Source organism: Dipteris shenzhenensis, chromosome 22 (genome assembly GCF_047967505.1).
Source record: "Dipteris shenzhenensis isolate YYH24624 ecotype China chromosome 22, Dip_SZ_1.0, whole genome shotgun sequence".
Classification (NCBI taxonomy): domain Eukaryota; kingdom Viridiplantae; phylum Streptophyta; class Polypodiopsida; order Gleicheniales; family Dipteridaceae; genus Dipteris; species Dipteris shenzhenensis.
In genome coordinates, this window is record NC_141617.1 from 51,464,772 (window position 1) to 51,491,678 (window position 26,907).

A 26,907-nucleotide genomic window follows, 5' to 3' on the forward strand; every position below is an offset into this window, starting at 1 on the left:
TGCAACCCGTATGATCGACAATTCTTTCTGCCTTACGTTAATCTGCATCTCCTACTCGTCGATCTCTCCCTTGCTGCGCGTCGACTCTCCCTTGCTGCCTCAATCGTTCCTAAACAGCTCCTTCACAACCCACGGTGGTATCAAACTCCGTCGCTCGCGATGCGTCAAACGATCTTCGAACCAAGAATTCGACGAGCGGCCTTTCGTAAAGCTGATCCTGGGACCTGTGCGCTCTGATACCAAGTGTTAACAAATTTCTCTTTCTCCTTATCTACAGTTCCTGACTAATATTGAACCTACGCACTGGCTCATCACGTTCACGGGCGATGGCAATTGTTTATACCTCCCAGCCAATTCTCAAGGACTGCATACGTAATTTTTTCACACACATAACTACGTTATTTCCCTCATACTTATCCTTGAGACCCACATCTCCCTAGATAGTTCCTGGCCACATGTTTACATTTTAGGCCCTTACTTAGATGCATCCTTTTTTCACCCCTCTCTTGGAGTTCCTTTTAAAACAATTGCCCCTTGGCAATTTGCACATTTAGATGCACCTAGGCCCTAGCCCTCTTAGAACTATCTAGTCAATGCCATTACGCCCTCACCTAGGACCTTGGCAGTTACTTCTCTTAACCATTTAATTACGCACATTACAAAAGTTGGTCATCTAAGAGAAAATGCCCACCGATCTATCCGAGGTCATGCTATCTCGACTAGAGCATAACATTAGTTGTACAAAGGGGGGAAAATCTATGGAATTGGGAAGAAATGACTCCATATTTTGCCAAATCAGAAATGTTTGAGTCAATGTGAGGCATTTTTATAATGTGTAAACCACTATATTCAGGTTGTTCACGTTTATCGTATATATCAACCTCTAATCCTATGGTAGATTGAGAAAGTCTAAGATCTAAGAAAACCCAAGAATCCCCTTTTGAAGTGCAGTTCAGTTCACAAGAGTCACGAGAATAGATTCCTTCTCCAAAAGCTCTAGCGTCTTTGTACATAAAGTCTTGAAAGTTAGGAACATCTGGTACAAATAAATCATCTATAAAACGCCTAACTTGACTAAGCTTATGTAAAATGATAGGGCAGGTATTGATAGAAATAAGACGTTGCATAAACTCAAATTCATTAGTGAAAAGATAAAAGTTTGCTAAAAAGACGGCACAATTAGTGCCCATGGGGATTCCTATAACTTGTTGAAACAAAGAATCACCTATTGTGATGTAAAGATTATCTAAAAGAAAATCTATCCAAGAGCAAACATCTTCTACACTTACTACCTTTGTGTATCTTTTCTTTTTAGAACCTATGTCATGATCTTTATTTTTTAGCCACAAAAAGTCAAAGCATAAGGCTGTTTTCTCAACTTTTAGCACTTTGCATCTATCTTTGTCAAATCTCAGCTTGAAAACTTCAACCACTAGCTTTTTAATTCTAAACTTCAGATCTTCCAGCTCAATCTTTGTGTAAAGCGTCGTAAAATCATAGGTTTGAAGGAGAATAGGAGACTCTTTTTCCTGAATGCTTCGAGAGGAATTAAAAAATTTTACAACAGGAATCACTCCTACAGAGTCATTTAAAATCCAGCTTGAGTTCGAGGGGACATCTGCCTCTTTTAATAAGTCCCTCCAAAGTTCATGGACACTAGGCAACATGGCTTTAAAGCAGTAGCTTAGCCATTTAGAGATTCAAAGTAGTCTCACAAGCAGCTGCAATAAATCTTGGCTTTTTTGGAGTTTTGTGAAACTTCCAAGCAGCACAAAGAAAAGGTATGCTTGGATTGCAAACAAACCCAGAAGACTTGCAAAAACTCTGATGTTTTGAGATCAAATCCTTTTGAGAAACTAAGGCGGGGGCGTAAGTTTTGACAGACGAGTTCACTTCTCTCAAAAGACATTCTAAGTAAAACTTTTTGCAAATAAAAACAAAGTTATTGGAACATTTGTCCACATAAGAAATGACAAAATTCCTATGGAATTTTCGAAGAAGAGTTTCATCTTCTTTCGAAAGATGGTTACTTTTCTTTGAGCAAATAACCGAAGGGACTTCTTCTAGTTTCAAAGCAACTTTCTTCAAAATCTTCCCTTTCCATTCTGATAAGATATTTTTAACTCCTAAACATTCTTCTAATTGCAAAACAAACTTTGAGATTCCCTTATCGATAGCTTTTAAAAGGCAAGACTCTTTAAAAGAGTACAATCGAAATTTTGTGCCTTTCATGAAAAGGTCTCTTAGGTTACTAGAAAGCAAAATTGAGGTATCAGTTGTGACTACATGTCCTAAATCAGCATCAATAAAGCTTTGGAATCTCTTACTTTTACAACAACAAGGTTCTTTAAGGATAGAAGATTTTGAATGCTCTAAAAGCCTTTTACCTATCTCTCCATAGTTGAAAGCCTTTTGTCCTAAAGTTTTTACATACTTCCAAGCTACTACTGGATGCTTCCAAATTCTTCTCACAAAATAAGGGAGAGAATCCATTACTTCAGGAGACTTCAAAATGGAGTTTAAGCCTATCTTGTCAAGTGAGGGAGAAGTAAAAATACAAATCAAGAGTTCCTTATTTAGATAGACTTCTTTGCTTTGAAATGAAGCTTTTACTTTTAAGAAGCGATCCAACGAAGTTTTAAGTTGTATATAATGGAGCTTATTTAGATTCAAATCCTCAAAAGAGAATTTTTCCAAGGTGTATTGAAGTTTAAAAAGAACTTTGACATTATATTTTTCAAAAACTTTTATTGAAAAAAGACCCAGTGACATTAATCTATCTAGGTAGAGTAGTCTTCTTTTATAGTCTCGAGAAGCAAAAACTCTTGGAACTGAGGAAGTTAAAGGAACTAAAGGAGGAGGAAGTGGAGGAAGAGGAAGTGAGGGAGGCAACTCACGAACTACATGTGAGATTGCAGGAGAGCTAGGACAACCTCGTAACATAACTTTAGGTTTCCATACGATGTTAGGTGTATGACTATGTTGGTAATGATGAATGTTAAAGGGCTTGATATGAGAGCTCCACATCAAAGGGTTCTTTTTAGAGGTTCTTTTATTTTTACGAAGAGTTGATTTTCCTTCTAAATTAAAACCTCTTGGGAAGAAAGTGTGTAAAGTTCTCATCCAAAACAATTCACGAGGACGAGCAGCCTTGTAAAAGTCCTTGGCATTATTAACATGGCCCTCTATATGCTCAATGGGAAAGCAACGAAAAGATTCAAAACCAAACTTTGCCATTGCTACATATAAGGGTTTTGAATTCTCAATTAAGGAATTCTTCCTATGAATTTTTCTAGCTTCCCTAACATGTTCTTGAAAACGAATAAAAGCTGTCCTATAGGTTTGTCCTACATAAAGCATATTACTACTATGTATGTTATAGACAACATAAATTACTTGCGTGGCATGAATAGGACTAATAGAAATAGAAGTCTTGAGATGCTTGTTTCTAAGACGTCTTAGTTTATTAAGAATTCTTATGTTATTATTAGTATAATGAGTGCTAACTAATAAAGCCTTAAAGTTAGACCAATTAATGTTACCTTCCCCAAAATCATGAAGATTATTCATGTTTGACCTAGCTAAAAAGTTATACCTTTCTCTATATATGTTTCTTCTAACTTGACCAAGAACAAAATTCCTTTCCAATGGACCAGCAAACAAAAGAAAGCTTTTCAAGAGCTAAAAACAGCTACGACCAGTGATCCCATTTTGAAGATGCGTGATCTTCAGCAGTCCTTTCTGGTCGAAGCTGATGCATGCTGTCAAAGTTTAGCAGCAGTCCTCACTCAATAAGGTCACCTTATGGCCTATGAAGGTCGACGTCTTAAGGATTCTGAATTGCATTATGACATTTATCGGAAAGAGCTGTTACCTATAGTACACGCCCTCAAAATCTGGAAGCACTACTTGATGGGCCATGAATTCCCTGTCAAAACTGATCACCAAAGTCTGAAATACTTTCTCACTTAGAAAAAGATGCAAGAGAAGCATATGAGGTGGGATCATTTCTTCTCTATGTTCTACTCCAAATCATGTGCACTCCAAGGAAAGCTAATGTTGTAGCCGATTCTCTATTCCGCAGACCCCGCATTACAAATATTTCGGTCATCTATCATGATGGCCTAACAGCCATGAGAATTCATATGATAACGATGCTGATTTTTCCAGTATATGGGCATCTCTCCAAGAACCTATTAATGGATAATCTTTTGCATGTTACCCACCCTCTTCAAGAAGGAGTATTGAAAGAGTGCCATGAGCCACCCTATGCGGGACATCAAGGAAAGGCAGCCACCCTTGCAGCCATGGAAAGTTCTCTCTTTTGGCCAACCCTTCATTGAGACGTGCATAAATATGTGGAAGAGCGCCTCATATACTAGAAGGTTAAGTTCGACAGAGGAAAGACTCTAGGTCTTCTTCAACCCCTTCTTGTATCATCTTTTCTGTGGGATTCCATCACCATGGATTTTGTTTTTGGGATTCCACAAACACCTCCAGGTTTCGGTCATTGTTGACAGATTCAACAAACAGGCCCATTTCTTTCCTTGCAAGAAAACTCTTAAGGGACCTGCTGCAGCCCGACCGTTCGTCAAAAATGTCTTTGTACATCATGGGCTTCCCTCTAAGATTATTTCTGATCGGACAAAGTGTTGGAACCTGAACAGATCTTGATGCACCAAGTCAAGAAACTTGCTGTAGTCAAGCATACATGCCCTACTTGCTTAAGTTTCAACGTTATCTATTTGACAATGCCATTTGGGTAGAATTTCAGAACTCCAAAGATCCTTTCCGCTTACCATGAAGTATTTCAGCTGAAGACAGCTGATTCATATGCGGGGGGGTGTGTCAGGGCCCAGTGCAATAGGGTACTTTTCATTACAGGTGATTAATTATTATTTTTATTTCATTTCTATTTTTTCTTACTGCATTAGCTATATTTGTTTATATCGGGACAGGGACTTATTGTGCACCCAGTGGTAACTTTGGGGTGAGAAGAGTTGTGAAATCCAATCTGGAGACCTCAAGTTTTCTTCCAGCAATAAATTCGTAGCTCCTAGAGAGCTCCTGAACAAATTGCAGCAGACCTGGGTGACCCTGGAGGGTTGAAAACCCAATTCACAAGAGATTCTTGGCCTCCTGGATTGCTTCGTAGCAATCCTGAAACACTTGGGAAGCTTGGGAATCCACACACATGAAAATAAATGTGGCACGTGCATGCATGCGTGATATATATATATATATATATATATATATATCACGCATGCATGCACGTGATTGATATATATATATATATATATATATATATATATATATATCACGCATGCATGCACGTGAAGCTTGGGAATCCACACACATGAAAATAAATGTGGCACATGCATGCATGCACGTGAAGCTTGGGAATCCACACGTGTGAAAATATATATATATCACGCATGCATGCACGTGCCACATTTATTTTCATGTGTGTGGATTCCCAAGCTTCCCAAGTGTTTCAGGATTGCTACGAAGCAATCCAGGAGGATATATGTATGTATGTATGTAGAGAGAGAGAGAGAGAGAGAGAGATTTATTGATGTCTATAGAAGACCTCATGGGTCTGTGAGACAAAGTACCACATCAAAAAGGGACTTAATACACGCAGAAAGAGATGGCCTCATGGTGGCTGGAAAACAAATCACAGCAAGCTTTCTCTCTCTCAGGACCTCACACATGAAAAGGGAACATAGACTTGGGTGCTGGAATAATTCGCAATTCAGCCTGGAGATGCAGGGGAGCAGTAGAGGGAATTCGCAGCACAAGGGGGAAGACTTGGAGAGAGAGAGAGAGAGAGAGAAAGACGATACACCACACTAGAGACGAGAAATAAGGGCTGCCCCGCCCCCCCCCCAAAAAAAAATTAAAAAATAAAATTAACAAAAAATCCCACGGTCTTTACTGCAATAGAAAATAACTTTGTACAACTGGCTCTAAGAAGAGCATGAAGATGAGTAAAATCTTGAATGAATCTAGGAGCTCTGAGGCCCCTTCGTTTATAGACTTGGCCTAGCTAAAAGTTAGACCTGCTTTTCTAAAGCGAGCTTTCCTGCTTTCGCTTGCTTTGGAGCAGCTTGGGCTCTGGTCCTTGGTATTTCTTGAGAAGACTCACATGAAAAACAATGTGAATCTTCCAAGCCTCGGGTAACTCTAGTTGATACATGACTTCATTTATGGGCTCACTACGCAGAAGGGTCCATAATATCTAGGAGACAGCTTTGGGTATACTTTTTTTTCCCTTTCATCTTTTTGAGACGTGTTTTTTCAAACTTAAGTAACACCCAGTCTCCTTCTTGGAGATTCATCTCTCTCTTGTGCTTATCTGCAGCCTTCCTTTGCTTTTGTTGGGATTTTTCAATTGCTGTTTGAACTTGGGAAAACGCTATGTCCTAGTCTCGACCTCTCGACCATACTGATCAGCTGCAAATATTTCCGAGGATAGGTCGAATGGGGCCTTTCCTGTGGAGCTGTGAATAGTATTTTGTATGCAAAATCTATAAGAGGAAGATTTGTTTCCCATTCGATAGTTTGTTCAAACACACAACACTTGAGAAGATCCAATACCGTAGGATTGGCATTCTCGCTTTGTTTGTCCGTCTGAGGATGAAATGAAGATGAAAAATCCAACTTCGTACCCATGTTATCAACAATGCTTGCTAGAACCATAGTTCATAGAAATGTTTCAATACTTTCAAAAAGTTTCAAAACGTTTCAAAAGAGTTGCAAAAAACAATGTGGCCCAAGTATCAGAACTCGCTCTTTTGGCATTGATATACGATTGTGTTCTGTGAGGGCTGCCAGTAAGGATCTCAGATGCACATGATGTTCTTCTTCACTTTTACTGAAAATTAGGATGTTATCAAAGAAAGTGCCTATGCAGTTTCTTTAAGGGTGAAAAGTCCTTTCCATCATGCGGTTGAAAGTGGCTGGTGCATTGGTTAGACCAAATAATACTACCAGATACTCGAATAACCCAAAGTTAGTACAAAAGGCAGTCTTATGCACACCTTCACGCACAATCCGGACTTGGTGGTACCCACTTTTTAAATATATATCGCCAAATACAATTGAACCACGAAGCCTATCTAAAATGTCATCAATCCTAGGTATATGGAATCTAATTTTAACTATCATTTTATTCAATGCTCGATAATCAACTGTCATTCTAAAAGTCTTCTTTGGAAAGGGGTTTGACCTGTATAATGCCCTTCGCAAATATTAGACATACATGGACACTTTTGCGAAGAATCTTATTGATTTGAGTGTAGCTTAACATAGGGATAGTTTCCCCACTTACTCTAGCCTGGATCTCCACCAAATGTCCACGATGTTGGATGATGATATTTTTGTCGCGAAAGTAGACAACAGCTTCTTTGCGATGGTACCAAGGCATGCCAAGGATCCCATCTAATCCCTCTAGGTCTGCATTGAAAAAACTTTCTTGATATGCATAACCGAGAAGTTTGATTCTCAACTTTCCCACATATGGGACCATCGTCTTTGGTCGTTTTCCTGGTAGAAGCTGAAGGGCTTGGTCACCTCAACTAGATTCTCCATTTCTTCTTGTCTGAGTCCAAGTCTTTGGCTAAAGACCAAGATATGGGATTATATGTGGCTCCTAGATCAAACAACATGAGAGGTCATGTAACTGCCCCCATGCTTTTAACATCTTTCAAGAGTCCATGTCTTTCTGGTGTTACCCTGAACCTCATCAATGGCATAAATTTTGACAAGTGGTTTAGAGGAGCTGGGTCTTGACTGTGTAGGGTTTTTACACATGGCCTACCTCTCCACACTTTGAAGCACTTATTTTGCTCTCTGTCTAGGTTTTGGAGAGACATAGTCGCTTCAAAAATTGGGTGGATTCTTAAAGAATGTAAGCAGTCCGAACTGATTTTTCTTATAAGTTTTTGGAGAAGTAGACTGACTAGACTGGTTCTTTTCAGCAAGCTTAACATTAGAATGATCAAGTTCCCAGGTCTCAGCATGATCTACGAGTTCTCTTAAAGCTTTGGACTTGTAGTGGTGGAGAGAGTTCCGGATTTGCGGTTTTAGCCCAGAGTGGAACTTCCTCATCCTCTCATTTTTCCCAAACCTTTTAAAATGTTGAACCCTTAGGATTACCTTCCAACATCTGTCAACATAATCCTTCACTCTCACCCATACACTGATGAAAGAGATGCCACGCAGACAAAATTTCATGTTTGAAATGGCAAGGAAGGAACTACAAGCGAAGAGCGCTCACAAAAGACTTCCACGTCCTAGAGTACTCCCTTTGTGTTTCTAAAGCTGTTCACCATGTACTTGCTCCCTTACGGTGTAAAACAACAAACTTTATTTTCGCACCCTCACGGTATCTCTCTCTATTGAAAAGGATTTCTAACTGGCCAGCGAGAGTCGGTAGCTCAAGACCCATCATAGGAAAGAAACTTTATATTCTTTTGTAATTTATATAGACTCCAACTTTTGTGATGGGACACATATGTTGATGATTGAGAACCATAGGAGTGGTGTCGTCTTTTCCTTGCCAACGCACAGGCTGCGAAGAGGAGTTGCCAGATGACAATGTTGAAACCCTTAGAGACTCATTTTCTTCTCGAAGCTAGTAATTTTTTATATGCAACGGGCAAAGCTCTTCGGAGGCAGTAGTCGGAGCAGGAGGTGCTGGTAAGGACCCCATAGTGGAAACTTAGATGGGACTTAGGGTGACTGAAAATTGGTTGGAGGGTCAATGCTATGATGTCTAATCGTGCATAGTGCACACGTGCATCTACAGCCGCTGGAAGATTTATTGGAGGTATAGGGTCAATGCCCCACCTGTGAGCCCCCAAATGAGGACAATTGGGGGCTTAACACCTGCATAGCATTGTGTGTAGATGGACCATTAGGGGGATGGGCTGAGGGTGCCATCATCCATGTAGGCTGCAAGATGGCTGCCACATGGACTGGATATGGGGCTGGAAAGAGCCCAGCCGTGAGCCCAAGCAGAGGGCACAGAACTATAAAATGAGGATTAAAGAAAGGGATGAAAGCAAGACAGCCATCAGAAAAGAGGGGGGGCACTATTGAGTTTAAAATCATGCCTTTTTGGGCCAACTAATCCTCAAGCTACAGTCCAACATCTAATGATACAAATTACTTTCTTGTGCTAAGAGTCAACCATGTATCTGAAGCAAGTAAATGCGCTTTTTATCGTACAAATGGAGGGCTAAGGTTGAGGTAGGGCAAGGCTGGCCTAGTTCTAACAAAACAAACCAATAACGGGGTTAGGGCCGACTTCATTCTACATAAGTCACAGCTTATCACAGCAGGAAGCTTGATGAGAAGGAGCAGATTTATGTTACCCATGATAAATTATCCATGCAATCAGAAAGTGGCATCCGTAGCCTTATGGCTCACATATAAAGGTAAGGACAGATGACAAAACTCTTAGATATTTTTGGTCAGAGCCTACCCTTACTCCTAAACAGAAAAGATGGCTGGAATTCGTTCAAAGTTATAATTTTACAAAAAAGGGAAGGACAACATAGCAGCTCATGCACTTCTAGAATGTGGGCATGCCATGGCCATGCTGTGACGGAGATTCATAAAGATTGGGTGAGGTATACGAGAAGAATTTCTTGAGGATGCAGAGAGTTTTGAGATCTGTCAAGCTCTTCAAAATCCTCAGTGTATGGAATATCATGGGCAGAATTTATGTGTTCTTTGCAGCTTGTATTTAAAATAATGCATAGTTAGTCATGTGGATCTGAATAAGACTTTTGAGAGGATCAATAAAAGTCTTTTTTGAAGGGTTTCTGGAAGGATGTGCCATGCTCTGTTAAATGAGCGTGGTGACTGATCCCTGCCAACAAAATACCATTTCTAATTTGTGTTACCAGTTCGTTCTCTACAGTCTCTGAAAATTCCACATGGGTATTGGATGACTGTGAGAGAGATATATGCAGTGTGTGTGTGTGTGTGTGTGTGTGTGTGTGTGTGTGTGTGTTTGCAAACTCACTGCATAGATCAGGATGTATATTTGTCCTACATGAACATTTTCGCTTGATGTATTATTTCAGCTTGCCAGTTTTTTCCTGGATAGCTATCTTGTAATATAAAACATTTAGAGTTCACTTTTTTTTTTAATGTGATACTGCTGAACTCACCAGGTCAGACAAAAAGTGCTCCAATATGACCAACTCCAAAGCAAATTGATGCCTCCTTTGCTCCCATCAGAAAGAGTCTGTGGAAAGGTGACAAAACCAGGAAAAAGATACCTCGGATCTCAGAGAGAGAAACATTAGCAAGAATGAAAGGTAAAGTATGTTATAAATTTAACTTCAAGGTAGCCGAATAAGCTACCTACACGTCAGGTTCTTTCATGGGTTGTACGACCAACATCTCCAGTCCCAAAAGTGGGCAATAAACAAATAAAATGCGGCACTGCCTATCAGATATATAGTCTTGCCTAGTGGACTCAAAGTTGGCGATCGCTTCCTCCATATACTCTCTATGCGATAAAGCACAGCTCACAACCTCGATCGTTGATCCTCCCTCGCCGAGAATGTGGATAATAATATGTTGTGTAAGAAGGAAACTAATTTACGATTTGTCTAGATCCGCACTTAATAGCCTAAAAACAACATTAAATATCTTAAAGGATTGGAAATTACGGTCCAAATGTCCGCAGGTACAAGAACAATGATAGATACGGAGCAGAACCAGGCGTATCCAACGGCAGTGAGAACGGGCCGCGAAACATCGGGTCCTGCAAAATATCTCAATGTCGCCACGACAATTCCAAGCGTTGTGGGCAAGCCGATGGCGTAAAACATCCACATGGTGATCAATCCTGGAAGGAACAGAAATCGAGCAAAATGCTCAAGACCAAATAAACAACGTAAATTGCATAAGATCCGATCTGCTAAAAACCACATGAACATAGATACACATAGGCGCTCAAACAACCCTACCGTTCAATTGACGAGCCAGAATCAAACCTTTAGAAAAAAAAGGCTATAAATCGGAAATCGGCAGAATGCGAGCTACCGATTCCAAAAACACAATTTTTTCTATTGATCGGATGGCAAGTTGTGGGATCCGAGCGTCCGCTATGGAGCCCGGATCACAAGTATTGGACGTAATTCCAGCAAAACGGAACGGATGTTTGAGAAAAGGATGGTGCCTACAGCAAGGATGATAATGATGATGATGATGAATGACGATGCTACGGACAATCGTCGGAAGGCGAAGATCTGGATTCTGCAACGAGAATAGCAACGACGAAGAATTTCTTGCTTCCTGTATTTTGCGCCGGAAATGATGTTCATGGTCAAATTCCGGCCTCGACTTGAAATCTTTGACCTCTTTTAAACTAACTTTACCTTCATTTCTTTAGGTGGAATTAAGTTTAGTTTTGTTATTCTTTTTAAGACCAAGTCGTCGTTCAAAATTCCAGCATTCATTGGTTTTTGGTCTATGACATGTTGTGATATTCCTTGGCAGTTAACCGGAGCGTCTCTACTGGTTGTCTATAACATGGGTCCTTTGCCTTTAACACCTACTAGTTAGTTCTCGCCTTCTAGCCCCATTGCCATTTTCTCATTTTCTCAATGTTGCCATTTGCCATGCATTCCCATATGTATAATGTAATGAAAGCAACTCTCGATGTGTTTCTAACAAGCAGGAAAGGCGGTTTTTGTAGCGATGGCGCATCTTAGACTCTTAGAATCTACTATGGGTGCCATTTCTTATGTGCTGAGTATGTCATGCCTCAATTTCCTCAACCACAATGCACAAGCACACCTAAGGGGCTGTGTTTGCTACTTTGTGCCTAGCTTTCAACTTCAAAGGATGAGCAAGAGATGGTTGTTCCTTATTGACCCATGAAATACAAGAATGTCTAGTGAGAGACATTACCTGTCGAGGATGAATCTATGAAGCTTTGAAGCTGAAGGTTACTGTCACTAGAGTGGTGCACCGTGCAAGCCTCCAATGAGAAATCTTGAGGACTATGATTCTTGTAAGACTAGCAAATGCCCCATGAAATGGTCATGGGCATTGCTTAGAACTTCTCTCTTGTCAAACTCGTTGATTGTTAGCACTAGTGGCAATAGAAGGATAAATTGAAATTGGCTCACTTAGAAGTACCTTTGGAAGGGTTCCTGGTTGTGAGCCCTAGGTATAGGTTGTGGGTGATGAGGAACACCATTCAAAGGACCACCCCATTCTACAAACTATGGTGGGACTTCATGGTATCTGAATGTATTGAGCTAGGTGTCTGATTGAGTGGATGAAGTGACTTGGTGATAGCATGTTAACCCTATAACTTGGCGGTGCCAAGGCTTAGGTCCATCTAGTATAAGGATGAAATCATCTAAACTCTTGGTTAGCTAGCAGGAATGTTGGGGACAGGCCATCCCCTCTCTTATATAAAGCCCTCTGGTTGGCTTGCATCTACCCCCCTCCAAAGAGATTATTCTTGCCTTTATTCTTGAAATGATTAACAAAGCATCTTGAGAGTGCCCATAGGGCCTGCCATGGCCTGTTGTTCCAAGATGCCATGTTGCATCTTCATTCGCTGCTTGAGTTACCATATCCTCCCTGAATTGCATGCTCAGCAAGTTGGCTATGTGACTCTCTCTAATTGGCTACATGATGTTGCTCCTTCCTTCCTTCTACCTTGAAGGCTCGTGCTTGAGTAACTTCAAGGGATAGTTTTAGATATGTTCAACCCCTGTTCGATGTTTTCAGGGATGGGCTTGCTAATGGGATGCCAGTCTTGTGGATTTGTTGTTGGACCAACCTCACACCTTACTGGCTAACCTTCCATGTGGCAGTGCACCATGTGGTTGCTGCATTCTATCCCTACTTCTACCACTTGTGAGCCCCAAAATAATAAGGAAAGAGGGGCAAGTCACCCACACTAATGGGCTTGAGACAACTACCATGAGACATTGTGTAGGTGCCACATGGGTAGATCTAGAGTGGCGAGTGGCTGCTGATGTGTATCATTGTTGGGTTCGATGAGTCACTATGCCGCTTGTGACCCCAAAATAATGAGGGAAGGTCACCCACACTAATGGGCTTGAGACAGCTGCCATGAGACATTGTGTAGGTGCCACATGAATAGATCTAGAGTGGCGAGTGGTTGCTGATGTGTATCATTTTGTTGTGTTGATGGTAGGCAACCATATCATCTTGCCACATGGGATGCATGGAAGGCCCAACCATGTGGGTTGTGTGCCTTGGTAAAGGGCAGGATTTGGGGTAAAGAGAGCCCATTAAAGGGGCTCCAATGGAGGATTAATGGCCCTAAATAGTCTGGTCAAACAGCTTAGGATTCTGAGAAGTCACTTTAGCATTGAAGCTGTAGCAGTCCATAGCCCCTAAGAGATCAGCTCTTAGGCTGAAGAGTTGGGCATATTTTGGGCTTCTTCCAAACCACTTAAGCTCTCTGTTTATAGGGTTATGCAATAGGAGAGAGCATCGGATAGAGCAATATTTGGAGGGCTTGAGTTTGATACCACTATAGCATCCTTTTGTTGCACAAGCTGTAGCCCTCCAAAAATACCCAAATGTACCACCAGATTGGGCTTACTCAGTCTATGCATCTCGACCTTCACTTAGCCTATAAATGGCCCTAGAACATGCACCTTGCTGCCCCATGGCAATCCTATAGACCTTGCATGTTTGCTCCATGTCTCTACATTCCTGCTCGGCCCTTTGCTCTATGCAGTCTTCACAAGCTTCTCCAACTGTCTCTCCTATCTACAGATCCTTGTAGTTGTTGTTCAGACTTGCTCACCTCCATAAGAGGCACCTGTTTGCACCGTGACACTTTTGCTCTAGGCAATTCTTTGTTCCTGGTCTCTGACTAGGTTTCCTCTTCCTCCCTGCTACTCAGACTCTTACTGCATGATGTTGTTGCCTTGTCTATAGGTCCATCTCTTCCCTTTTCTGATCAGCCCATGTTGCTAGTCCTGTTCACATGTTTTGCCCATGATCCTGGCCCTTCTTGTTGCACTTCCTCAATGCTCTCCTCATTGGCAGGCTCACAGAAGGGGAGGTGGCCTACATATCTGCAATATATTGGCCATATATTGAGCCTATGTGGAAGCAAGAGCAATAGTGTACTGCTATTTGCTCACCCATGATGTACTTCCATTGTTGAGTGAAAAGTGTATCCAGTTGTGGATTTCCCCTCCTTGCAACTTGCCCAATCACTCTCACAAAAACCAAGTGGTCATAGGGTGTTGGACTAAAATATGGTTGATGTACCTCAAGATATGTTTAGTACCTTTCGATAGTGCCGTCATATATTGACTAACACAACTAACAACATAAGAAATATCTGACATAGTACCCACAAGCTACCTATAAAGAGTGGCATCAATATTTGGCTCATCTTTCCATGGGTGTAAAAATGACTTGCTAGCCTACATTTCAAATTTCATTTTTTTACTAATCAATAAGAATACTCTGTCTCACACAGATACCATCCTTCTACCATGCAATACTTATTTGCCCAAGAAATAGCAGAAATGCCTTGAATCTGTCATCAAAAACTACCTACAGAGTGCATCCTTGGCCTACTCAATGAGAGCAATATTATCACTCTCTCTCTCTCTCTCTCTCTCTCTCTCTCTCTCTCTCTCTCTCTCTCTCTCTCTCTCTCTCTCTCTCTCTCTCTCTCTCTCTCTCTCTCTCTCCCCCCCCCCCCAACAACCAGCTTCCTTCCTCTCTCTCTCAAAATAGTTTGAGGCGAGTAAGTGTGAGAAAGTTGAGAATTGTGAGGACACGGCCCCTTTGTTTGAATTGGGAGGAACAAGATTATTACTCGAATGTAGTAGCCACCCCTTTGAAGAATGTCCAGGTAGAGTATTGTTTAGGGATATAGTGTAGATTTTTCGACTAGCTTTTCAAAACATCCATAGCTTGGGCAACTCAAGGCTTGCATGTGTACAAAAGAGACAATCTCGAGAATCGAATTAGCGTGCATCTCATGTTAATTTGATCCATTGGATTGGATTAGCATGAGATTGCACACTAATCAATCCCCAAAATTGGATTAGTGTGCTACCTCAAGTAAATCCAATCCCCACTATTTGGGTTTGCGAGATGCTTCATGCAAATCCAATCCCTAGTATTTGGGATTGGATTTGCATGAAGTCTCTTTTAAATTTGATCCTAGGGATTGGATAGAAAGGATGTTTGAAAAGAGGATGGTGCATACAACAAGGATGATGATGAATGAAGATGCTATGGACAAACCTTGGAACTCGAAGGTCTAGTTGCTTGGCAAAAACAATAGCTAAGATGAGAATTTATTACTTCCTAAACGAGTATTTTTCCCTCCAAAATTATGTTCATGGTCAAACTTTAACTTTGACTTGAAATGTTTGACCTCTTATAAACTATCGGACTCCCAACCTCACGCTTTCCCTTTACCATTTTGAAACTATTTCATTGTTCATTTATTTGGGGATGGGAAAGAATAACAAAATTGAATAGTCGACACATGTGAGGGCCACATTTAGGCTTGAGAAAGTATCAATGAATAAGAAGGCCTTTTGTAGACAAGTCTAAGCAAGTTATTCACAGAAACCAAGTGATCAAGTCAAAATTGCAAGTAAGTGATAAAGGGTTCAAACTTGAAAGCTACATGCTTTTCTTGGTACTATATTCAAATGACATGGTTCTATTTACAAAACATCTACAATGCCATCTAGGTACCTTATATGAATTCTCAAGTACGGAGGTGAACATTGTTTCACCTCACATTTAATTGGTAGTAGTAAAATCATACAAGTACTTGGGATTGGATCTTGAAGACAACTACAAATTGATTACATTTGTGGAATGAAGAGTAGGGAGGATGATTGTTATCTTTAGTCTTCAAAATAAATCTTTGGAGAAGTAGGGAGGATAATTGTTGTCTTTAGCCTTCAAAATAAATCTTTGGAGATGGGAGATTAGAAAATTAGTTTACACTGCATCGACTACGACACCTTGGTCCCTTGCTGTCCACCTCACCTCACCTCACTGTACTCGCCTACAAGTACGTGCCTTGCACCTCGGCCCTTGTGCGGTTTTTGCCCCTCATGCCCTCAATGGACTCACAAGTCCACTCCTTGCTTTAATACTCTCTATCTCTCTCTTTTGTACACCTCTCTTTAAACCCCCCTTCCCTCTCTCCAATTCATGGACTATTTGTTACCTCATTATTCCCTTTTTGGCCTCACACTTTTAAAGTGGAAGCCTAAGTAATGGTGGCTGAGCTTGGCAAAGCGAAATTGGAAGCTCTTTAATTTTAATCTTGAATTTCCACGTGTCCTCTTATTCTCTCTCTCAACTTAAAACTAAATTTCTATTTATGCCCCCATTATTTTCTCCCCCTTTCTCTCTCTCTCTCTTCTTCTTCTTCTTCTTCTCACCTTTCAATTTGCCCAGGCAGGCCTCTTGAATGTATTCAACTTGTTTTCTCTTTACGCTTTCACTCTAGTTACCTATATTTTACATTTAAATTATGATCCACTCTCTTGCTTTTACTTCCCCTCCTTAATCGCATTTAATCTTTTTAAATTACCTTTATTTAGATAAATTCCTTTTTAACCTCTTATAAATCACCCTTTTGTAAATTCCCTTATCCTTAACCTTACGTTTAAAGCCTTCCATCCTCATTTGTTCAATTTCCCTACGATAAGATTGATAAATGTATGGCAAAGTATTGATTTTTACTATGACTCTGATAACAAGCGAGGGGTGTTTATGACACCTGTCTTCCCAACTAAAGTTAAAACTGGTTCTCACTATTTTGCTTGTTGGATGGTGGTAGGTAGGCAGACTCCTCTCCTCAATAAAAATGATGTTGCCAACAACTTATCAAAGCTCAACTGCTCACATTTCCTTTTTCTTAATAGAAAAAATTATTCACCCTCTAGTGATGCTACTTCACTCTTAGTGGATGGTTATTTTTAACTTTATCTATAAAACATTTCTCATTCCTACTCTAAATTTTCTTCTCTTCACTATGAAAAGGGGTGTTGTAAATGTCTTCTACACACACATGCTTTTCGTTGCAACTTTAGACAGTTGCACATAGGACCTTTAAGTCATCAAGGCCTTTTTTGGCTTTTTGAATCCCTGATCTAACTTGGTTCTCCATTTTCTCCCTTGTTTTTAGAAACATTCTTGCGATATCTCGCTCCAGTCAAAGACCCTCAATAGCCCACTTCCTGCTCCCTCTCCCGCTTCTCAAGCAGCACTCTCTTGTTTCTAGGTTTTTGAGTTCCTTTCTTTTATTAGGACTCATGATCTCAACACTCTTGCAAAAAACTCCCCTTTACTTATCAAAACCCTCTCTTTCAATGATTGGGTTAAAGTTTTGAAATTCTCCTGCACTGAAACGGACGGCACTCTGGCAAGACTTCAAAGAGTTGCTTCTAATCTTTTCGTAATTGACCTCAGTGATACTATTGCTCTTAATGAGTATCACTCCATCATCCCCAGCCTCACCAATGACATACTCATCCTCAACGGTGCTTTCCCCCTCCACATCCTCGCTGGCCTTGCCCCTCCCAACATCACTTTTCACTCCTTCATCAACCTTGACCTCATCTCCCCTGAGGACAAAGCTTCCTTTGAGACCCTCTCCCAGTCTCACTCCAGCCTCCTCAACCCCTTGAAGGAAAGGAACTTAAGATTCGATTCATGTGTACCACTTCTCCCTTCGAGACACATCAAAATGAAGGCCCCTTTACTTGATCACAAAATATGGTGCCTTGATAATCTCAGCTTTCTTGCCCCCTTCACCATCCAGTCTCTCGCCTTCATTTGTAACGTCTCTTCCAAAGAGGTGGAGCATTGCAAAAATGATGCCTACCATGGTCGTCAGCATCTAAATTCCAATTACTTCCTCAACATTTCCTTCTTTCTTAAAGCCGTTCATCATTCCAAGTGTGGTCTCACAAAGGAAATCTTTTTTCGCTCCAAAGGCTCCAACCGACAGGACTCTGGCTTCTCAAACAAAGATGATAATTCCTATGTCAAAAACTGATGGGACATTTTTTGTCCTTACTTTAAATATACCTACCTTATCAAGAAGACCAATCTCTCCTGCAAATCCTCCATTCTTTGGCTTGGCCATGTCTTATGGTATATGCTAAATCACCTAGACATCTTTTTCCCTCTCGGCTCCCTTCAAGCTAAGTTCTTCGCCTTTCTTAATTGGACTTCTCAGTTACCAAAGGAAGTCATTTTTTCCCTTCTTACCTTTTATCATTTCAGAGTGATACTTATTGAAACAGCCAAGTCTCTCACACCCTCTGTCGACTTTACGTTCCCCTATTCCTTCCAAAACCTTCCCAGACCCTCTCTTACTCTCAGCATTCTCTCCCTTCCCTCCTCTTTTAAAACCAACCCCCCTCTCAAATGCAAACACAGCTCTCCTCCCAAGTATACCCCTAAACTTTAGAAGACATCCCCTCTTGCTCTTGATGTTAGTCTTTCACAAGCCTCCCTTGTTTAAAATTCCATGCCGAGCTCTTCTTCTGCTTCAATTCCCAAAGTAAAAGCACTTGATGATGATGATCTGCACTAGTCCATTGACTGGGATAAACAGAGATCTACTCCGGCTCTTCAATTTTGTAGATTGCCCATTCTGGTTCACCCGAGGTACGCACTACTACTCTTCTCAATAATGGTTTACTTTATTTACATTTGTCTCCTAATCAAAAGAACCTGAAATACTTTCATGTTCTTTACGCTAACAAAATTTTCACTAAAATCTCCCCCAAATCCTTTTACAGACATACTTTTCTTTTACATTACAGTTCCCTTTCGGATACTATTCAAACTTTTGACTCTTTCTCCTTTAGTTGGAAATATACACCTCCTCTTAGATCCCTTCTCTACAAGGCTAAACTTACCTTCTTAGCTAAAAACTTCACCTCTTCCTGTCTTTGCATGTCTCTTAAGAGATTTAAACCCTTCCTCAAATCCTTTGATGACAAACTTCAGGTTTGTACCTCTGACCCCAACTTCTTTCATCATCCCTTCCTTTGCTCACACATTCATTATGGCCTCAATCACATTCCTATCACAACCTTAGACCCACATCTCACTCTTCAAGCACTTATCCAAACCTTTCATGATGTCTGTCTCTCCCTAAATTTGGACCCTACTTCTCTATTGAAAAGCCTCTCCCATCTCTTTTGGAAAGAATTCTGTTCTCTTTTTCCCCTCCCTAAAATCCAAAAGTCACCTCTTGAAGACAAAACTCTTCTTGATGAAGCTAACTGGCTTCTCTCTTTCACGCTTTCTTATGCCTCCTTTCATTTCATGTACTTTAATTATCTCTTCACCCCTCTTTCTCCTTACTCTTTAAAACAACCCCCCCCCCTCCCCCTCTCTCTTTTACTTGCTAATCCTTATTTTACACCCCCTCTAACCTACCTTTCTCCCTTCTTACTATGATTTTGGCCCCTCTCTTGACTCTGAAACACCCCCCTTTTTGTTTTCCATTTTCCCCTCAATTTCCCCTGCTAGTTCTATATATCTTTAGCACGTGTCTCAAAAAAAGTTTTGTTTGTCTCTTTACCCTTAAGCTTCGACAATCTTCCACTCTATCTTTTAATCCTAAACTTATATTTTCATTTTCTAAATTTCCCTTCTATTTTTCGATTGATTTTTTTGTCTTTTTTTCAACATATGTCTTCACTCCATTCTTCTTTCCCTCCTTACTCCGAATTTTCTGCAATTTCCCTCTCTAAACTTTCTTTATAATACCTAAACCTATCTCTCTATTTCTTCCTAATCTTTCTATCTCACCTCAATCCACCCTCCTGGCACACTATTTCCTTATGCCTTAAAATATCTCTCCCCCTCCTTTCCTCCTTAAAACTCCTCCTACTAATTCCCCCCTTTTACTTATTATCTTTTACACCTATCACACACTCACCTCACCCCTCAATTCACTATCTTTCCCCTAATATTTTCAAAATAGGCTCATCTAACATGTTCTCTTTCCCTACCTCTCTATGCTCACAAATTGTGTTCATTAAACTTAATCTCCCTTTCAATCTCTGGAAATGCTTCACTTCTAGTGATCATACAAACTTTGCACTCATTATTTTTATAACCTGCTTTGTAAGTCAGTTGTTCAGTGTTTATTTTTATTTGTGACACAGATAACAAGGGAGGGGTGTTTTTGACACTTGTCTTCCCAAGTAAGGTTTAACTGGTTCTCACCACATTTTTCTTGTTGGATGGTGATAGGTGGGTAGACTCCCCTCTTCAAAAAAAGTGATGCTACCAATGACTTATCAAAGCTCTACTGCTCACATTTCCTCTTTTAGACAAAATTATTCATCCTTTGATGATGCTATTTCATTTTTTGTGGATGTTTATTTCAAAGTTTATCTATCAAACATCTCTCTTTCCTACTCTAAATTGTCTACTCTTCACTATGGAAAGGGGTGTTGTAAATGTCTTCTACACACACACGCTTTCCCCTGCAACTTTGGACGGTTGCATATAGGACCTTTAAGTCATCAAGGCCGCTCTTTGGCTTTTTGACTCCCTGATATAACTTGGTTTTTCTCTTTTCTCCCCTCCTTTCCAGAAACATTCTTGGGATGTCTTGCTCTAGGCAAAGACCCTCAACAATCCACTTCTTACTCCCTCTCCCCCTTCTCAAGCGGTACTCTCCTGCTTCCAGGTTTTTGAGTTCTTTTCTTTTATTAGGACTCACGATCTCAACGCTCTTGGAAAAAAATCCCCTTGACTCATCAAAACCCTCTTCTTCAATGATTGGGTTAAACTTATGAAATTCTCCCATTCTGAAACTGACAGCGCTCTGGCAAGACTTTTAAGAGTCACTGCTAATCTTTTCACAATTGACCTCAATGATGAGTATCACTCCATCATCCCCGACCTCACCAACGACATACTCATCCTCAATGGTGCTTTCCCCTTCCACATCCATGCTAGCCTTGCCCCTCCCAACATCACTTTTCACTCCTTCATTAACCTTGACCTCCTCTCCCCTGAGGACAAAGCTTCCTTTAAGATCCTCTCCCAGTCTCACTCCCAACTTCCTCAACCCCTTGAAGGAAAGAAACTGACGAACTTCGCTTCATGTGTACCACTACTCCATTTGAGACACATCGAAATGAAGGCCCCTTTGCTTGACCACAACATTTGGTGCCTCGATAATCTCAACTTCCTTGCCCATTTCACCATCCAGTCTCTTGCCTTCATTTGTAACCTCTCTTCCAAAGAGGTTGAGCAATGCAAAAATGATGCCTACCATGGTCGTGAGCATCTGAATTCCAATCACTTCCTCAACATTCCCTTCTTAAAACCATTGATCATTCCAAGTGTGGACTCACTAAGGAGAATCTTTTTTCACTCCAAAGGCTCCAACCGACACGACCCTAGCTTCTCAAACAAAGATGACAATTACTATGTCAAAAACTACTCGAACGTTTTTCGTCCTTACATTAAATGTACCTGCCTTATCAAGAAGACCAATCTCTCTCGTAAATCCTCCATTGTTTGGCTTGACCATGTCTTATGGTATATGCTAAATCACCTAGACATCTTTGCCTTTCTCGATTGGACTTCTTAGTTACCGAAGGAAGTCATTTTCTCCCTTAGCACCTTTTATCATTTCAGAGTCATACTTATTGAAACAGCTTAGTCTCTTGCACCCTCTGTCGACTTTACCTTCCCCTCCTCCCAAAACCTTCCCGGACCCTCTCTTGCTCTTGGTAATCTCTCCCTTCCCTCCTCTTCTAAAACCAACCTCTCTCTCAAATGCAGACATAGTTCCCCTCCCAAGTGTACCCCCAAACTTCAGAAGACATCCCCTCTTTCTCTTGATGTTAATATTTCACAAGATTCCCTTGTTAAAAATTCCATGCCGAGCTCTTCTTCTGCTTTAGTTCTTAGAGTAAAAGCACTTGATGATAATGATCTGCACTACTCCATTGACTGGGATAAACATTGATCTACTTCGGCTCTTCGATTTTGCAGATTGCCCCTTTTGGTTCACCCGAGGTATGCACTACTACTCTTCTCAACAATGGTTTACTTTATTTACAGTTGTCTCCTAATCAAAAGAATCTGAAATACTTTCATATTCTTTACGCTAACAAAATTTTAACTAAAATCCCCTCCAAACCCCTTTATAGAAATACTCTACATTTACATTACAATTCCCTTTTTTGCTTGACCATAACATTTGGTGCCTCGATAATCTCAGCTTCCTTGCTCCTTTCACCATCCAGTCTCTTGCCTTCATTTGTAACCTCTCTTCTAAAGAGGTTGAGCAATGCAAAAATGATGCCTATTATGGTTGTGAGCATCTGAATTCCAATTACTTCCTCAACATTCTCTTCTTTCTTAACACCGTTGATCATTCCAAGTGTGGTCTCACTAAGGAGAATCTTTTTTTGCTCCAAAGGCTCGAATCGATAGGACCTTGGCTTCTCGAACAAAGATGACAATTACTATGTCAAAAAAATTGCCACTTTCTTCTTTTTCTTTTTCATGTATCCAACACCCTCTTATATGGCCAAGGATGCCCATATTTTTGAGTCTTCAAAATAAATGCATGAAGGCCAACTTTTGGAGATGAGAGATGAGAAAATTCCATTACACCATTGTGGTTGAGTCTGTAATTTTTCATGGATGTCAACATCGATGGGCTTGAGGACTCACCAAAGAGTACCAGAAAAGAATAAAGATGGTATAAAAAGATGTATGCACTCCATAATACTGGCTGAAATAAGAATGCTACCTTAGAAAGAGAAACACTCTACCAATACATAAACAAAATGAATAAATATATAAACATGGATAAGAAAAAGCTTCCTCAAAGAGTAATAAGGAAACCAAGCACTCAAAGTTGTGCAATCAAGGGTAGCACAATTGGGGATCAATGCACAGGACCTAGCATCCAATGACATATAAGGATAAAAGAATTAGCAAAGCAAAATAATATGACCAATATTTTGGGACAATCCAAAGGAGAGGATGACATCCTACAAGAAAGAAAATGATACCATGCTGAGCTAGGAGTGGTAGGAGTACCTCAAACTTTCAAAAGATAGCATGAGGACAAGCTCACACAATCTTGAGGTGGAAATAGATGAGACAAGTTGAAATAAAAGGGTGACAAAGAAACCAAAATGTTGTTTAGCCAATGACAGGCCAAAGGCACAACTGCTAAGGAAAGATGTTGTCAACTTGCAAGTTCAATAGTATAATAACACAAGGCCTACCCTAATGGCTACTAACCTCTTATGTTAACATCACAATGTAAACATATCATCATAAACTATGTCAAACCTTAATGGATGATAAGACTTGGAACATGCTTAATGGTCTTTCCAAGCACTTGTAGATATTTGAAAACTCTTAATCACCTACATTAGCTTTTTAAAAATGCCCTTCTTTGCCATATCACAAAGGTTTTTTATTTTTGGAAAATATGTATCACCTAAATTATTTTTTAAAAATGCCATTTATAATCAAAATGCTTTGTCATATCACTAAACTCTCCTTTATTTTTCTCAACACTCTAACTGCTTACATAATCCCATTCCTAATATGACATGAGATAATCTAAAGCATCTGCATTTACTAGTGCTTATGTAGACACATACAATAATATGGTAGTGTAGGATAGACTAGGACTTAGTCTATTTTGGTGTGTAGTACTTGGGTACTATATATACCAAGTACTTGTACTTCATTTTCATTGAGCATTCTATTGGAGTTTCTGTGTGACCACTTCTTTTTCAATTGTGTTCACAACCTTTCTCCATTTTCTCCTTCATGTGGTATCAGAGCCACACTCACTATCACCTGGTTCTTGCCTTGCTTTGAGTCACCAAGTAAGTTCACTAGAGTTTGTGTGTTGCTACATCCCACCTGTTAATGTGTTACTCCACCTAGCTTGCTCGTGGACTCCATCTCGCTCGTCAGGTAGCCCATACAAGCACCCTATACCTGAAGCTCATTCAGCCATACCAACAGCTCACTCCTGTCGTTGCCCCATCTGTACAACCATAGATTTAGTATGGAAATCCGTACTGTTGTTGTTCATACAACTTGTGAGGTTGCTATACAATTTTAGAGGTGCATCGTCAGCAGCTTGCTATACAGCTGTGTGAGCTCATTGTCATACATTTATGTCACACAAAAGGTTCTAGCATACAGTGCATTTGGGGACTTTGGTGTGCCCAGAGGCACACATTTTACTCAAGGTGCATTTTCAAATTGCATTTGGGGATTTTGGAGTGCTCATAGGCACACATATGCACTTGAAGTGCATTTTTTGATTTGATTACAAATGAGTTAGTTCCACCTTATAGTGATTGATGCGATTCGTGCAGTGATTGCATAGAGCAGTTAAAGGCACTTTTATTTCAATTGCATTTTTAATTGGCAGGTGCATTTGTAGTAGTGTTATTTTTGCAGTTAGGATGTCTCAGAATGAGATCTTTGGTATTATGATGATCGAGGGTGATAAGTTGGAAGGACCCAGTTATGCATTGTGGTCATTCATGCTCAAGAATATTTTGGTTGGCAAGAATTTATGGGACATTGTGAGTAGTGATGAGACTAGGCGAGGTGCAACTCGTTCTAGCTCATCTTCTACCATTGCTGCCACTTCTACTGCTTAGTGAAGAGGCACATTATGACGACCATTAAGTTATGCAAAGATGCAAAGGATGCATGGGACAAGTTGACAAACATGTATCATGTCAAGAATGAGGCAAGGATCATTGCATTGACAAATAAACTCAAGAAGTAGACGATGCAAGAAGGTCAAACCATCGTAGAGCACATTACCAAGATCACTAATCTCAGAGATCAACTTGCAATTATTGATGAGGAAATAGAGGATGAGAAATTGGTCTCTATCACTCTCAATGGCTTGGCTCCCTCCTATAGCACATTTGTAACATCTTTGACTATAATGCTCAAGGCAGCCCCTCTCTCGTTTGATTAGCTAGTTGGGTTGTTGTTGCAGGAAGCGGAGAGGACCTCCAATTGTACCTATTCCTCCCATCAAGGTGAGAAATCTCTTGCCACTAATGGAAAGGGCAAATTTCCAAAAAGAGGAGGTCATTTTTAGGAAAAAATCAACCATGCATATCAGCCCAAGCATGAGGGAATGTGACTAGAAATGCAAGTTCAGGACCTAAGGTGAAGAAGGGGAGATGCAATTATTGCACACAACCCGATCACTTTATTACAGAGTGTCAAAAATGGGTTGCCAATGAGACAAAAAGGCAAGACACAAGCAATATTTTTGTTGCATCAACTCAAAATTCAAATGCTCCACCACAGGCACACTCTATACAAGAGGACAAAGGCTTTGTGTTTGCTATAGTTTAGGACAACTTTGATGCCACGGGGGATTCTAGTGCACATGCTCCATCTATTGATGCTTCTTTTATTGCCATTAATAACTGGTTTTTGAATAGTGGTGCTACTAAGCACATGACTCCTAGAAAGGAGTGGTTTGAGGAAATATCACCTGTTCATGGTAGATGGGTTACATGTGCAAATGATGCATCATAGGACATCACAAGAGTGGGAGATATTCCCATCCTTTTGGATTCAGGAAAGAAAAAAGTACATCTGTGATGTTTGGTATGTCCTAGATTTGAGAAAGAATCTAATTTTAGTTCCTTCTATTGCCCATGATCAACACATGCTTATTGAGTTTCAAGATGATCAATGCAGGATCAAGGATCCCAAGAAAGGGTATGAAATTGTGGCAATAGGTACTTATGATAAAGGGCTATACAAGCTTGATACTTAGCCCTATGTACAAAAAGCTTTGGCTATCTCATTTTCTTCTCCCCGTGATTTATGGAATGCCAAGTTTGGCATGTTCATCATAAAGCATTGGCTTACTTGTACAACAATGAAATGGTTCATGGAATGCCAAATTTATAGCAGCCAGGTAGTCAAGTGTGTGAAGGGCGTGCTCTTGGCAAATTGCACTGTCTTCCTTTTAAGAAGGATGGCTCAAGTTCAGTGAAAGCCACTAGATTTTTGTAGATCATACACAATGATGTATGTGGTCCCATGAATGTGACAACCCATAGAGGGGCAAGGTATTTTGTCACTTCATTGATGATTTTTCTAGATTCACATGGCTCTTCCTCAGGAAGTCTAAATTTGAAGTGTTTTATTGGTTCAAAGAGTTCAAAGCCTTAGCTGTGAGAACCAAACAAATTCCAAGATACAAACATTTTGTTCACACAAATGGGGGACAATACACATTAAATGCTTTTGAAGGGTATATTGAAGGAAAATGGGATCAAGCAAACCTATGGCTACTCCATTGGAAAAAGGTCTCAAAATTACTAAGCATGATGAGGCTAAAAAGTTTGATGGCACAGTTTATAGGTAGTTGATTGGTAGTCTCATTTATTTATGCTCCACTAGGCCAAACGTTGCCTATGCTATAGGGTTGCTGAGTCAGTTTGTGCATTGTCCTATTGTCACACATTGGAATGAAGCTAAAAGAGTTCTCAGATATGTGCATGGCCCTTTCTCTTATTGTCTGCATTATGCATCAGCTTGTCACATTTCTCTGAGTGGTTTCACAGACTCAAATTGGCTAGGAGACATTGATGATAGAAGATCCGCTCTAGCTATTGCATCTCGTAGCACTTAGCTTGAATCTCTTGGCTCAGTAAGAAGCAAGAACGAGTCTCTCTTTCCTCTAGTGAAGTAGAGTATAAAGCAAAAAATGCAGCCACTATGGAATGCATGTGGTTGACGAAGCTTTTGCATGACTTGGATCATGCATAGGAGGATACCTCTCTCCTTTGTGATAGCTAGAGTTGCATTGCCATT

General features: G+C 40.3%; 1 protein-coding gene across 2 annotated transcripts in view; it reads right to left on the reverse strand.

Moving 5' to 3' along the window:
- Positions 1 to 11,374, reverse strand: part of LOC147888261 (LMBR1-like membrane protein) — a 67,466-nt gene extending 56,092 nt beyond the window's left edge. The window contains exons 1-3 of one of the 2 annotated variants that reach the window (XM_087393163.1): positions 11,208 to 11,374; positions 10,692 to 10,870; positions 10,185 to 10,261 (exon numbers count right to left, since the gene is read on the reverse strand). In XM_087393163.1, coding sequence (XP_087249289.1) covers positions 10,185 to 10,261; positions 10,692 to 10,859 — 245 coding nt within the window. In that variant the 5' untranslated portion in view covers positions 10,860 to 10,870; positions 11,208 to 11,374. The other variant, XM_087393164.1, reaches the window with a different exon arrangement.
- Between the last annotated feature and the right edge of the window lie 15,533 nt (positions 11,375 to 26,907).